Source organism: Cuculus canorus, chromosome Z, assembly GCF_017976375.1.
Source record: "Cuculus canorus isolate bCucCan1 chromosome Z, bCucCan1.pri, whole genome shotgun sequence".
NCBI lineage: Eukaryota > Metazoa > Chordata > Aves > Cuculiformes > Cuculidae > Cuculus > Cuculus canorus.
This window is the reverse complement of record NC_071441.1, coordinates 40,194,473-40,210,282: the sequence shown is the minus strand read 5'-3', so window position 1 is coordinate 40,210,282 and position 15,810 is coordinate 40,194,473. Positions and strand designations below refer to the sequence as shown.

The following is a 15,810-nucleotide window of genomic DNA, read 5'->3' as shown; positions in this document are numbered from 1 at the left end:
TAAATCAGGTGCTGCATCCAGCCCTGATGAAAGAAACCTTTGTAATCTATCTACAAATTGCCTTTTGGGAGAACTTGCATCAAAATAAATAATGTGTCTTCAGGTTTTTAGGGAAGAACATCTAAGAGTTATACGTGAGTTTGCATGCAGGGAGGAAGGGAGTTGGGTAGAAGGAAGAGCAAGAGGGTTAAAAAAGCTTAACTAGTGACAGATTGTAAAGTCAGTAGCTCTGAAGTGAAAAGCCAACAATAAAGTTTGTAGTGAGACAGTAGCAACTGAAAGAAGATACAGTGCAGTTGCAAAACGCAAAGTCAGGATCAGATCAAGCTCTGACACCGAGCCAAACATATCATTAGTTTCTGCGACTGAATCAATCGTGTCACTCCATGCATCTCCTTCAAAAAGCAGGTCCCGTGGAGGTGGGTGGGCTGAGGGGCAATGCAGAGTACAAGAAACACTAATTTAAGTGAAAAGCTTCACTACAGGCACAAATTAGCAGATGCAGTAAGGGAAGAATAAAGTAGCACAGGTTACAGAACTGCCCATGGAGAATTCTCAGTAGATTAGGTAATAATATATTTACCTTTCTTGTAGAACCAGGATTATGTAAGCATGCACCACATTGTTTAAATTGCATAAGCAAGAAGGAAGAAAGAAATAACATTACCATTAGACACTGTGCCCTAGGCTCCACAAGTTGTGCAAAAAGCACGGCACCCATCAAACTTATGCAAAAGCTCCATGTTTCTACTTAATCTGTTCCATATATCTGTAACCTGTCCTAGTACACCTAAATTGATAATTATAAAAATACTATTTACCTATCCAGCTGCTGATTTTCAGAAACATAGAAGCTAGACTATTAGGCTCAATCATGTTTAAGGCTTCAAAGGTATGCAAAGTCTCCAAGTCTACATGGCACTCTGAAACCAAGACAAAAACAAACGAAAAAAACAACCCAAAGCAAACAAATAAATCAAACCCACAACAAGCACAAACCAAAGCATCCCAGGAAGCATTCCGTAAGATATATTTCTTTATCCACGGATTGATCATAATGGAAAATACAGATCTTGCAATATTACATGTGAATGCGGATATCTTTTGTGATGATATATTCAGTATGCGATTAAAAAAAACAAACCCAAAACCAATGGAGAGTATCTGAAAAATGGAAAAGCCTAAAAGCAAATGCCTCTGGATTTCTAACTAAGAAATCAGGAATAAGTTAGACAACTGAGATTAATACAACAAGAGTCCATAACATCTGGACTAAGAATTGTCTATAGTGCAGAGGCAGAGTCCCAATTCAGACTTGATGATTTTCACCTGTACCATGTTACTCAATTTTCAAGCATTCGGTATGGCTTAGACTAATAGGCCTGTAGAATTCCTAAAGACCCATTTATACTCCAAATATATCTACCAGACATATTACTGATATTGGAGTAGAAAAACTTGAAGACAGACAGTTTAATTGAAATCAGAAGACTAACAAGAATCTTGCACTGAAAAAAATGTTCTGTGCATGATCTTCTTTGGCAGGACTTGCTCACTAGTGAACAATAATAATGTAAATAGCTTTTAATATTCAAGCAACAACAATACCTTGAGACGTTATTGTGACTAGAATGGAAATACATCAAGTTTGTACTCTGTAACGGGCCTGCTGCCAGCTTGAAATGTCAGAAATGACATAATAAGACTAACACCTTTATTCACAGCATTTTGTAGTCCCAAAGAATGAATAGCCATACAATGAAGCTCATAAGGAAACGTATAAACAGGAAGGAGTCAGACACAACCCAAAGATTTCCACATGAAAAAATATCATCCTGTCCTTGTCCCCTGCATGTGCAGCAGCAACAAAGCAAGCCCAGCTGCTCACCCAGTGAGATACAGGAGCCCTAGACACATATGAACATGGACACTTCCATTGCCCGTTACCGGTATGCAGCCAATTATCCCCATCCCATATAACCCCTCAGCACCATTCCTAATCAACCCCATCCTTCCCCAAGATGGAGAGAAGAACCCTCTCCTGCCTTGAGGCAAAAAAAAGCAGCCATAGTAGAGGCCACTCAGTAGCACAATCATAGGCGACCACTGTCAGCCCTCCAGCAGAAGATGCTACCCCTCTTCCTCTTTTCACTTGCATGAGCAGGGGACTGCGCAAGCAGAAAAGTCCCCACTAGTTGCCTACTTGCTGCCTGTGCAAACAGAAGCATCTCCCAAAAAGCAGCTTTGAGACACTTTGCTTCACTGAGGCACAAAAGAACTTGCAGAAGAGAGAAGACGTGAAGCACTTGCAGCAATGCCAAGGCTCCTGTTCTTAACGCTACACTGCTGAAAACACCAGCCAGGGCAGAAGCTGGATCCTGCCTCCCATCCCAGTGCGCGAGAAATTTGTATAAAGAGTAGGTATATGGGTGTGCTTGAAGAGATTAAAATACTCCCTGAAACACTGCCCAACAACACCACAGATAGGTAAACTAATTCAAGACCAGAGATGTAAAATGTTTGAGACTTCTATCACACATGAGAAGATAATGTGCGGAGAAGTTTTCCATTTTAAAGTACCAGCTGGTTCTTGAGTCAAAGAACTGAGCTGAAATTTTATGATGATGATGATGACAGCAGGTTCTAGCCTTCAGGGATTTTCAGGACAATCTGAATACACTACCTCTAAGTAAAAAGAAATTAAAGGAATGGTCTAAAAAAAAAAAACTTTAAGGAGTAAAAAAATCCCAAGAAACAAACAGTAAAATACAGGTCCTTCCCATGTAAGGCCAAGGCAGACCTCAGCACAGAACTGCCATACACCTAGGATATGGATAATGCTGTGCTGCTTGATGATTGAATTTTTTCCCCAAAGTAAGGCAAGTTCCACAAACAAGAAAAAATTCTGCACAAGTGATGCCGATGTCGCTTCTCTGCTTTTCTCCCCTCAGGCACATATGCCTTCTGTAAGATAAACAGATAGATATTTAAAATAAATGAATGCATAAACTACAGCTGAGTAATAAAATGCACTCTTTCCCATTCACTTAAAAATCTTTGCTGACACAAGGACATCTTCTGTGACCAATAATCCAATCTTTTGTATTATCATGTAGCATTCAGTGGAGAACTCAGCAGGAATCAGAAAAACCTTCATAATAATCCCTTTTACAAATTATGTTTCATGATAGATCGCATGCCTCCAAATTTCTCTCTCTTCAAGTGAAATATATGTGTTTACATACTCCCACTGAAATAATACACTTCATTTAGCTTTTATTCAGGATAAATCAGGCTTATGTGACTGAAAATAGTAGAAGCTAGGTATCTGCTCTTAAAATAATTACAGAAATTCATATACTTAATGGGCTTGCTTCTTTCCAGGTAGTTTATAACGAGAGTAAGACTTCCATCTCCAGAAACATAAATGTGCTATTCTGAGAACATTATTTATCATCATTAAAAGGAATTTCCAACCTGATGCTGTCACTTTAATTCAAAATGATCTCAAATATCACTTTGTTGTGATAAAAGGAAAATGACAGAGAGTTGGGACTGTCACAGTTTTGTGACCCTTCAGCAAAGAAAAATTACCTACACCGAAAGATATATTTCAGTACATGTAAATACTCAAGACCTTTAATTGCCTATAGTTGATAATCTTTGAAAGCATTAACCAGCATAACCATGCCATTGTATTGAGTATGCATACATCATCATGCAGGCAATTGTCACCAAGCATGAGTTCAATACTCCATATCTATTCGCATTGTTCTAATCGGATGGGTACTGGAATACAACTGAAAAGTAAACAAAAAAATTGTTTGCTAATTAAAACTAAACAGTAGGCTGAAAAGGAATCCAGCAAGTGACTTCAATGTTTTAGATGTAAAAACAACTTACCAAAGAAAAGGAAAACAATACACACATTTGGAGATATAGACTATATACGGTACTACTTTCATTTGTGTCTGAACTTGCAGCTTTTTGTTACCATTTCATGCACAGTGCTAAGGAGGAAAAAAACCTTATTTCTTCAGTTTGCCTCATCAGTTTCTCAAGTCTACACCAGTCATTCATATGAATGAACAATCTGCATGATTGTTCAAGGAAAAGCTACTGCTGTAAGTAGTGGATAAATAAATACTACTACAAAGCAGTCAACTTTTATAAGATTTGTCATTTTAGAAAGGGGTTTTCTTGTTATTTGGTACCATTAAACACGTCAAGTGTTTGATTCCACTATATTATCTCATCCTTAACATATTGTGCAGAGAAAATGAAGCAGAACTTTTATTAGTGCCTTCTTATGACAATGGGATGGTTTGTAACTTTCCTTTTTTCCTTGATTGCAACTCAAAAAGTATGGATAGACCTAGCAACATTCACCACAGGAGACCCCAGTTCATCATTTGTTTGCATCAGGCATAAAATCAGCTTTATTGTAGCGCATAAAGCAAATAACCTCAGTATTCTGAGTGCTTGCAAAAGACTGTCTTTGTGAGAACTACATAGCCTGACACAAATTATTTATTCAGTCTGACAAGATCTCAGAGTTATTATATAAAATTAACTTTCAAAGTGATTATGATGCTCATGTGATTTTGCTAGAACATCCTCAGTCTCTCGGAAAAACAGTACTGAAGGTAGTAGCTGTAACATTTAAACCAGCACCTCCTGTTCTTGCCCCAAATCCAATGCTGTCAGTACATCTATACCAGCAGAGTCAGATATAGTATTCCAGACCTCTGTTAACTTCAACAGAGCAAGCTGGAAAACTGCTTACAGTATTTTGAAAAACAAGACGAAGTCACGCTTCCAAGACAATTACTCTGGTTAGTGTAAGCATAAAAAAATTATAAGAAAGCACTTCTTTCACAGCAACTGCTTTTATGTACTGTGCATATGCAGTTCTAGATTCCAAGCATGATTCTGGAAATAAAGGTGACTCACATATAACCCATGTACCTTCCATATATCCTCAACTGTATCAATTCCATTGACTGCACTGAGACCACTGAGTTGGTTCCATTCACCTTATCACACTTCGGAAGACTTCTTGAAAAAAAGAGCTAACCCTTTCTCCAAACTAAAATTTCTGTATATTAACTTCTGTCTTTGTTTCCCACTCTGATCTTTTGAAGCACTTTACACCCGAAAAATTATCCATTTCCTGTAGGGTGTTTTGCATCAAAGGTTTGTTTCTAACTGATGTCACTAACTGGTTGAACAAACTGAAGTTGTAAACACACCTTAAACTAAATTAAAAAAAATGCATAAGTTTTGTATATTATTCATAGTACAGTTTTGCCTAAAGCTGATGCAAATTATAACACTTTTCCCACAGTAATAAAGATCAGCTGTCAAGTACACGGAACTTATAACTTCCCTCCAAATCCACTCTGCTAGGAGTTGAACAGTTTATCCAATTAGTTACATGCTAACATAACTGGCATCAATGCATTTTAAAGTACCCAAACTTCTGCACCTCCATATTCAAAAGTCTTGGTTCAATCCATTTTTCACAGTTAACAAATGTGTGATCTGTTATACATCCTAGTTACCCCTGCATCTGTGGCACCAGCAGTAAGGAGAGCACCACGTACGCTGGCCTTCTCTTTTAATTGTCCTATAAAGTTAATCGGAAATCTGTTGCAAATAAGAAAACCACTCCCATAATTCAGGTATGCCATATTAAAACTTACACATAATATCTCTGAGTAGTTCATGAATAATGGAGTAAGCACGCAACTGGTTTTCCTTCACATTTTTGGTTAGGAATTGAGAACAGTCACACACAGTCTGTTGTCATTCTTCACCAGACAATCCTTAATCACATTAAACGCTAATTTAAAAGAAAAGTTCATTAAAAAGTTTTTAAGTTTTTCAACTTATTAAATTTCTAACAGATATTCACTATATTGCAGTCTTTCAGCCCTAATATTTGATCTGGTTGCCTAATGGCAAAAGTATGTTATCTAGTCTAATTTTTATTACTCTCATTTAGTAAACTAATCTAGTCTAATTCTGCTTAATCTAGTCAAATACCTGATATAAATCAGCAGAAGCATTTACATTATTTTTTCTAAATGGATTTTCATTTTTCATAGTGACTTAACTTTTTTCTTCAAAACAGCAAACTACCCTGGAAGACAATAAGCCTACACTTAATGTTTACTAACGTCTTGTTAACCTCTGAGTTTTTCACACTAAAACTTTCGCATTGGAAGTGCCAGCTGATTTTTATTGTTAAAGAGTATAATACTTTTTTAAGCATTAAAAGCCTCTCATCATATTGAAAATCATACCATTCAAGGTCAGAGTGCACATAATTAGGTGGATAAAATTACAGAATTTTGTAGACACTGAAAACCTCAACAGTTGAGACTCACCTTTCAAGTCAGTGGACAACATTACAGAAAATCCCAGAACAGGGCAAGTTTAAATCTAAATTATATCATCCAGAAGACTGTGAGCCTGGTAGCACACAATTAGGCACTAACCTGTCATTCAGGACTCTCCATGCCAAATTAAAAATGAAGAAGTATTAAAATATCATTTATTGATTGAAAATGAGAAGCTAAGTGTTCAGAGATTTATTACCATCTTGGAAGCACACCTAATACATAATACAACCAGCTTCTCAGCCCATGCATCCTGGTACTGTCAAAGATGACTTTCTAAAAAGTCTTACTTGCTCAATTAATTTTGAAGTATGACAACACCAATGTTCTCCTAATACACACTTAGTTTCCTAAAATCATGGTCTTATTACAAACAATCATTATTCCTCCTAACCCCTGACAGAAAAGAGTACAATAAAACAAGACATTATTTCATTATCATAATTTTGTGACTACATTAACCCAATATCATATCCTTTGGCCTGTCAAGTGCCATTTTTGCTCCACTTGTATCTGTCCAAATAATGATGCAAAGATCTTTTCCCCTGGTCTACTGTTTCAGCATATCCCTTTGCGCATCCCTCCTCTGATTTGTCATTTCCACCAGCTACTCTTCATCCATCTGTTCCTAGCTGTAACTTAACCCTGCCTATCAGAGCCTTTTCACCTTATGCCTCCTTGTCTCCTTCCTGCTAAATTGAGAGAATAGCAATCACCTACCCTTCTCAGCTTCCACAGTCCACATCTTAAACTTCCAAAACAACGAACTCTACGGTTCATTCCAGGTCAGCCCAGGTCAGGAACCATAAAATATACTCCATTATAATCTTCTAAACACCTCTTTTCTTAGCCAAGATGACAATGTGCTGAGGAGACCCCTACATCCCATCGCCCAGTGTTGTATCTTTGTCTGCCCATGCCCACCTAGGCAACAGCCTTACATTAAGAATGTGGCCACAGGATACAACTCAGCTGCATTTGAAGATTTACGGATTATTGCCTGCCTTGGTGAACACTGTCCAACTGCAAAATATTAAAATGTATGGGGAAAAGGCTTCATACTATTACATTTCACTCCTAGATGCCATGAACTAAGAGCACAGCATCTAAACAGCAGCAACCTGTTATATTTATATAACATTGTATTCCACTGAGTGTCTCTGTCCTCAGTCATAACTAGGAAGTGTATCTTTGTGTTTGCATAGCAAAATGGGATCCTTACCCATGCCTTAGGCTCTGAGGCACTGTCGTGATAATGCAGTAAATACTGCTATCACTGCACATGGAAATGCACCCCACATGCTTCATTCTCCATATCAAGCTGCCATTTGCACGGTGCCCCTAAGCTCGTTGCATTCATTAGATAAACTGTGATAACTGAAGCATCTTTGTTTTGGTTGTTCAGTGTGGATTTTTTTTTAAATTACAGAAATGAAACAGCAGTCATTCTTAATGAAAGTCATCTGGACTTGTAAGGCACACATTTATAATTTAAAAACAGCAAATCCTCCAAAAACAAAATAGTAATATGGTAGAGGAAAACAAATTACTAGCACAGAGGAATATTATTATCTGTCCTTTTGCAAGAAAGCAGAAAAGGGTAGACTGAATATCTGCTACAATAATAGCACTGAAGAACAATGGGATCCAAAAGAAACATGATTCAGCCTTCACCAAATAATAAGCCTCTGAAAGGCATATGGTGTAATTTTTGGAAATCTGGAATGCTTCCTGTGCTGTGTTCTGTATTTGTACTCCTGAATGGTTATCTTGTAAATAACACAGAAAAGCAAAATGCTTCAGCTGACCTTGGGTACCAGAGGTCTAGCAGTAACACTGGTGAGCACAAAGTCACAGCTCTGCTTGTGAGAATCACAAGACACAGGAAAGCCTAATGCAGAACATCCCTGGGACACAATAACTGTCCCACACAGCAGAAAAAGACATTTATCAGTTAAGCCCCTCCAGCTCTGGAGTAGCAGTAATGTAGCAACAATCTGGAAAACTACTTCCCTCCTGAGCACTTTGGAGGGACGCAGTGACCCTGCAAACACTGGAAGAGTGTTACAGCTACACTGTGATCAATGCAAGCTCTATCTCCTCTCCTTCCAAAGCCGGAGAGGCTAAGGAGGCAGACAATAAATATGAATGATAACTCGTTTTCCCACACTACACGTTGCAAAGCACATTCTCATTCATGAGCTCTGCAGATGAGTTCCAGTTCAGTGCAAGACACTCCATTTCAGACAGTCACCTAAGGAACTAAACGCTTCTTATGAATATCATGGAAGGTGCTCCCACATGCGTGTATCTACATGTACAGAAGGGACAGCATCAGTGTTTCTATCCCAGATTTAGGAACTATGTAGTCATTCCTGCAGAATTTATACAACGCCTCAAATTAAACAGCTTTCACTATAGCCTCTCTCCCAACTACAGTGTCTATCCTTAAAATTCAGACATACATCCCTCAGAGTACGCCAAAGGAACACTATAAATAGATATTTGGGGATGAACGATCCCACTACAACCATTAAAAGTCATGGAAAGTATTCCTTGCTTCTCTGTGGGATTGGATCACATCAGCTAGCCCATTTCCAAGAAGCAGCCCTGACTATGACATTGCAGCCTTACTTCAGGCATTTTCGATCCCATAGTATAAACCAGTAAACATGAACTCCACTATTGCTCAGTCTGGTTAAACATTTATATTATCCCTGTTTAATTCTTTGCCTACTACCGCTGTGCTCTAACTGCCAAACTCTTCACCAAAACTCCAAAACGTACAAACCAAGATGGATAGAAAGCAACAGGTGATTTGTACCTCCACACACTCTCATGCTCCCTCAAGGATAAAGGCAGTCATTCAACATACACCCTTACCATTATATCTTGCGACATTCTATTAATTGCCTTACTGCCAAGGAACCATTCCAGAATTTGCGTAATAAAATTTCTCATGCCAGGTAAGCCGTGGCATGTGCCCAGTGCACAAAAATCAGAGCTAAACATTTTTCATTCACTTAACAAAAAGCATATTACATGGCAAATTTGTAGTCATAGTTCACATCCTCCCTTACATGCAGTCTTTACCATTTGTGGTCTCCCTACTTAAAGCACAAAATTAGACTACCAGTCTAATACAGTCCGTTTTGTTTGGGCTATTAACAAGGTGAAAGATGTTATCGATATTACAGCAGATCTGATAACAGTTAAACCAAATCTGCACAGATGAAGAAGCAATCATTAAGGCTCTAGAGACTTGCTTTCCTCCACGGCGTCAAAAATCTCTCTTCAAGTGCTGGAGTTAGTTTTGCTCTCTGATTTAGCTGAAAGATGTGTAAAAGCAGGCACAGCATTATCCACTGACTAAGTGCCTGAGACAGCCCTGCATGTTGTTTATTCCAGTGACTGCATAAAATATCTTGCGGTCATGAAATGTGTCAAAATGATGTTTACTTTGAACAGAAATATACAATTATCTTGCTCATAAAGAAGAAACCTCTCTCTCAGCAAGGAAAGTCAACTCATGATATTTCTGCACAGAAATACTGCTACAGGAATCCCAGTGCACCTTTGGGAGGACAGTACTTTCACTTTTCCTTCTCTCCTTTTTTTAAGCATTTAGCTGTTCTATTTCAGGATTGCTTGGGAAAGGCTACATCATTCAAAATAAGAAAAACAATATTCTGTAGAAGCAAATCCAATTTTAATTACAAAGCAATATCAAATCTGTATGGACACAATAGGAAAACAGAATTCATTAAACTGGCTTCCCCCTGGATTCATAACCTTTCTCCATCATTCAGCCTGCAGGATAAAACACTCAGAATCCTCCTCCAGCAAACATTACAGTTTCTGCGTAAGCAGTGAATCCTCTGGAGACACAGGAGGCAGAGAGAGGTTAGAAAATGCAATTCCTTCTTTATGTCTTAGAGAAGTGCTAAACATTATGTAGGGCACAAACCAGCTCTGCAGGTTCACCACAAACACAGCTCTTCTTGTCTTCCCTGAGCACTGTCAAGTCAGCGGATTAATAAATTCAAAAAGTATTTACATGATACCATGCATATCTGCTTGTTCATTTAAAAAAAACCCAGAAACTAGGAGAGTGGGGGGGAAACATCGCTTTGATGCAGTAAAGAGAAGAAAGAACTTCCTCCTCAACACATTAGCTGCATTGCCAAAACTGAAAGCAAAGAGGTTTGCTTCATAGAGGAAAAAGGGTAATGCAGGCTGACTGTATGAAAAAGGGTTTACACAGTGTTGTCAGAAATACGCAAAGTTGTCTTTGCAACTTGTGCCTTTGTATAGTAAGTCTGCAGGTTACAATATCAGGATAAAAAATAGTCAGGTACAAATCTTGATTTTTGTGGGGTTCTTCTGTTTTCTTTTTAAGCACAATTCCCTTCCAACAGAGTTGTTACGGGAGAAATATCATTTTGAGATAGTACGTTTGCAAGGAGCAAAGCATGTCTTCAGTCCAGATTGCTTAATTCTTCCTGGGGTTTAAGTAAACAAGGGAAAAATAACAAGTGGTTTTGATGAAGATGTTGACTCATTTAACATTTTTCCAAAGGAAGCCTTTATAAACCAATCATTTTGCAGCCACTTATTGCTTATGTTTCTTACTGTAACTATATTCAGTGGCCACTTGTCCTATCACTGCAGGAATTATTTCTGTTTGCAAATACTTCTGCTGAAAAAGAACTCATGGTATATAGTCCATTCTTTCTCTTTCTCGGTTGTGAACAACCTTGAGAAATTTTATATATATACTCAACCCTATACAGATTGGTAAAAGCCATTTCATCTCAAGTTTCCATCATTACTTTCAGTAAGGGGAAGATTTTCCTCTAAGTGTACTAGAGGATAGATGCTCATTCTTCATCCCCGGGTTGACCTACCAAGATCCTCAGTAACTTCCATGAACAGCAACTGTAGGATGATTACTGTTCACACTTGGTCTACTACTGCCATAATTAACCACGAGCTGGAGATCATCATCTACCTGGATATCACACTGAAATGGCAAGAGCTGATTATCAACACACCGTCTCAAAAACGTGTCAAACCCTGAAAAAAGGAAAACAGGAAAGCTTTTAAGAACTGCATGTCTGTAGCAGGAACGGATAAAATAAACTGACAGTGGAGGAGTAAAGAAAAAGAGTGTTTAGGGCCTTTTTTTCCAGTTTTAGGCCAGAAAGAAAGATATTTAGTATTAATTTAATTGCTGCCGACTGTTACAGGTGTGTTTTCACTATCAGACAAGTAATTGAAACTGTGTGAGAACAAGGTAATCCAATAGGAACAAAACCACAGTTTGTAAGATCTTGAAAGGGTCTCCAAGAAAGCAAGGTTAGGGAAAAAAATAAGGCTATATCAAGCAAACAAGGAACAGACAAGCAGCCTTAGCTGAAGGAAAAACTATGAGGAGATATTTTCCATACGCAGCAGGGAAAGACACAGCAGAAGTCATCTGGTAACAGTTTAATTGTAACAGGAAGAGTTGAGAAAGATTATCTAGGCATTACAAACCTTGCCAACAGGTTGATATTATCCACACTAGGGCTAAGAAAATGATGAAGAGAGATGCTTTCAGTTTGTTTGATTTAATGTGCCAAAATACACAGAAGGACAGATCCAACCCACTTACTTTTTTTTTTTCTTGAGGCAGAAGAGAAAAATCAGCTGCCATTTCCCCCATTCTTTAACCTAGTGTTTAAACCTTGAGTTTTTAATACACTGTCTGTTCCAGTGATCAGTAATAACCACACAGGCAAAATCCAGGCTCCCTATTTCACCTTCCCAGAGAAAAGGCACTAATCTGTTCTTCTGCAAAAGTTAATTTCAGGAGAACTCATATACGTTATTAAATCACTCCTAACCTATACAGAAAATTCAATCTAAGCAAATACAACCAAAAAGTGAAAATACAGTACTCCCTCACCAATGATTCATTTTGGCTCTAATCTTAGGCAAATTAACCGTGCCAAATGATCGCTCCTGAGCTGCCTCCTGTGTTAGATCCACATCAGATGCCTAGGCAGGAGATAGCATCTCAGGGTGTAAGAAGACTAAGCCTTCCGAGGTGAGAAAAGCCCTTTCAAGATGGAAGAGTGTATAAAGAAGAACCCTGTACACCACAGCAGCCACTTTTGACCTCATGGGATAAAACTGATGGTTTGCAGTTTGCAGATGTGAGCTGTGCTGCACTGTATTACTGATTTTCCAGCTGCCTTTAATTATTACTGCAGCTCCATCCCTCCCGTTCAGCCAGTGTCTAAACACGTATGACAATAAAGAATGTAAAAAACTTATTCAAAGCAGTAAGAAAAATGAAAGGTGGGGAAAAGTGATGAGATTGTACTTACATTTTAAATCAGTAACTATCCTTTTAGCTTGTCCATGTTAACTAGCTAATATTGTGTTAAGATTCTTGCATTTTTCATATTTTTTTTCTCCATAGCATCAAGTATCACCAGTATACTGAAATACTTATCATCTACATAGTTTCTATTTACTGAATACACCTTCATCTTCAACCTTGGATAAGGCAAGCCTCAAAGCGCGCACCTTAAGTTCCCCCGGCTTTGCTTTCTAGCAATCAAAACTTGAATCACATGCCACTTGCAATACACAGGAAACACACAGTTACAATGAAAGGCAAGAGTATCCTCTTTAAGATAAAGAATTTTCAGGTTTTGTTCATTAATCAGACAACATGGAATGTGGAAAATAACCCTAATTCAATATCATTAATAAGCTTTATCCAACACAAAAGCAGTTCAGCTGCATTTTAGTATATATTGGATAAAATCCTCCATAAGCTAGCTTTGTAAGTATTTTCATTTAATAACAAGAAAGAACAAGAGTCTGCAAATTGGTATCAACACACAAGTATTACTAATTCTTATCTGCCTTTCCTCTACCAGACACAGAAACTCAATGTTAAGCAAACACTGAGCTTCACACCCTGCTGAAATCCAGCAAGACAATTAATTTCTTAATTTATAAATTAGAACTCTGGACATTCAAGTAACTTCCTAGTAACACTTTCTGCTCCTTGTTTCCTTTTCAGTCCTGGAAAGAGCATAACCATAAGTTCTATTAAAAAGGAAACATGTCACTGCAAATTTAATCAAATGCATGAAATGACATCAGAGGTAGCTTTAACTTGAGGCTTAGCTTAAATAGAGAGGCACCTCATCTGCAACTCTCACTAAGAACATTTATTGTAACTGTACAATCAGAGGCTCAAGCACAAAGTTAGGATTATAAACTCTAGCATGCGGTTTCTAAAATGTGACAACAGAACACTGCACAGAATCCATCCTAACATGCATCCCCTTCCTTATCTCATCTTACCATTTTGAACTGTTACAGCATCATCCCAGCAGCAAAAGGCGCTTGCTGGTGATGGTTCTGACATTGCTTACAAGATAAATATAAATTCACTAAATCTCCTTCCTGCTGTCTACATAATCCCTTAACCTTTCCCTTTCCACAGCTATGGTGCTCTGATTCCTTCTCATCTCTGGTCTCTGCTCTTTTCATTTTCATGCTGCCTTCCTTTGCCCACATTATTCTCCCAAATCATCAACGTTCAGCATGTCTTCACAGTGAGATTCATGGACACTGCTCTTTTACCCCACAGCCTGCTTCAGCACATTTTACACTTTATCGAGATATGGGAATTTTAAAGAGAGTACTTTGATTAACTGATTTAAAAAAAGAAAAAAAGGTCTAGCTAGTAAATTATTAGTCAAACTACAGGCAGCAGTATTTAAACTGCACAAAAATTGCTAATGATTAAGACTAAAACGGCACAAGGCCATCTTACGCTATTGAATGATCAGAGGCAAAAAGAATTGAGCCTTCTCAGATTTTGTCACTCTTATTTTTAGTCACGCAAAAGAAGCTAAAAGGTCTAAAATCAGACCATGTTTAAACCAAATCTTTGAACTATTTGTTTTCTTCTTGATTTCTTAAACAGTTTTTAAAAACTATGTCTTGTCCTTGCTTAAAAGCGGGACACACACAGAAATTCAAGTTCATTCTTTCAAACAACAATCAAATAATCATTTAGACACATAAAAAATATCAGTAGTATAGCCAGGTGATTTTTAGGGGGATACCCATGCAAATTTTTGTTTGGGAAATCCCATGTGAAGCAAAACCTGTGTCATTATAAAGGGCCCATTACTACACGATTTTACATATGGGCCGAGGCACAAGAAGATCCAGTCATACAATGTTTCTACAAATAAACACACAGACAGTGAAGTTCACTACCACTGTCAATAATAAGCCCCAGCTGATAGAAAAGCCTCATACATGCCAGTCTTATCTCCAGTTTTACACAGTTGGACCTGAACAGTTCAATGAGAAAGAAAGATTTCTGTTAATTTAAAAATTAAGTAATGCACTAAATGTAGCAATTTTCTACAGTGAGCTTAGAATTTTGTATTAACTTCATGCAGAGAAATGAATTTAGAGTTATAATGGTTACTAATGCACACTTATTTATACTTTTGAAAAATTAAAGGAATAGGACAATTACCTCAGTTAAATGAGGTATACAGAAGCCCATACCACTGAACACAAAGTGTTTAATAACAAACAGCGTACCATAACAGAACCTCAGTGGTTAACTTTACTCACAACTAAAATAAGCACAAGTAATCTTACAGAATAAGCTGAGGGGAAAGAGAATCCTACTGTTTAAGATGTTTAGGCTTAAGTTTAATTAGATGCTTGAAGTTTTTTGCATGAAGCTTGCAAAAATTGGAATAAAGTACTCATTATATCAATGACTTAGAAAATAAATACCTTATTCGTACCTCCAGAAAGGAGGTCTTCCTGCCCCTCCCGACACATTTCCAATAGTTTTGAAGACCTACTTCCCCCACTGCCCTCTTTCAAGCCTTGCTTCTCCACTGTATCAGGCAGCCTGCACAAGCAGGTCACGTCTCTCTCTTGCACAAGGAAACAGACTGTGGCCACTGGCCCTTCAGGCTGTTTTCCATAACCATTTTAGCTGTGCCACTACAACTTCACTCTACTGCTGCTGTAAGACTGCCTGACATATAAGTCCCCAAGATGTTTCACAAGCAAACAAAAAATGTGAGAAAATAAACATCATCACAAGAATCAGTTAAGCATCTCAGGCCTCAGCCCTTTCTTGTGTCTGTCACCACTTCAGCTAATTTGCAGTCACAAAATCTATCAGATGAGGAGGACAACACAGTGAATCGCGACCTTTGAGCTACAAACCTAGCCTTGAGCAACTTGATGACCTACATGGCAGCTACAGAGCTCGATAACTAGTTGGCTGGAGTCTGCAAATGCATGATTCATCTCTATCGTCCCCACATCATCCCATGTGCTGTCACTAGACCATTTG

General features: G+C 38.0%; 1 protein-coding gene across 10 annotated transcripts in view; it reads right to left on the bottom strand.

The window, feature by feature from the left end:
• Positions 1 to 15,810, bottom strand: part of FRMD3 (FERM domain containing 3) — a 140,946-nt gene that overhangs the window by 109,308 nt on the left and 15,828 nt on the right. Inside the window, exon 1 of one of the 10 annotated variants that reach the window (XM_054055496.1) lies at positions 15,237 to 15,294. The exons of 8 other annotated variants lie outside the window; for them this stretch is intronic. In XM_054055496.1, coding sequence (XP_053911471.1) covers positions 15,237 to 15,284 — 48 coding nt within the window. In that variant the 5' untranslated portion in view covers positions 15,285 to 15,294. Of the gene's footprint in view, positions 1 to 13,772; positions 13,803 to 15,236; positions 15,295 to 15,810 lie in introns of those variants that run through there. One more of the 10 variants, XM_054055500.1, reaches the window with a different exon arrangement.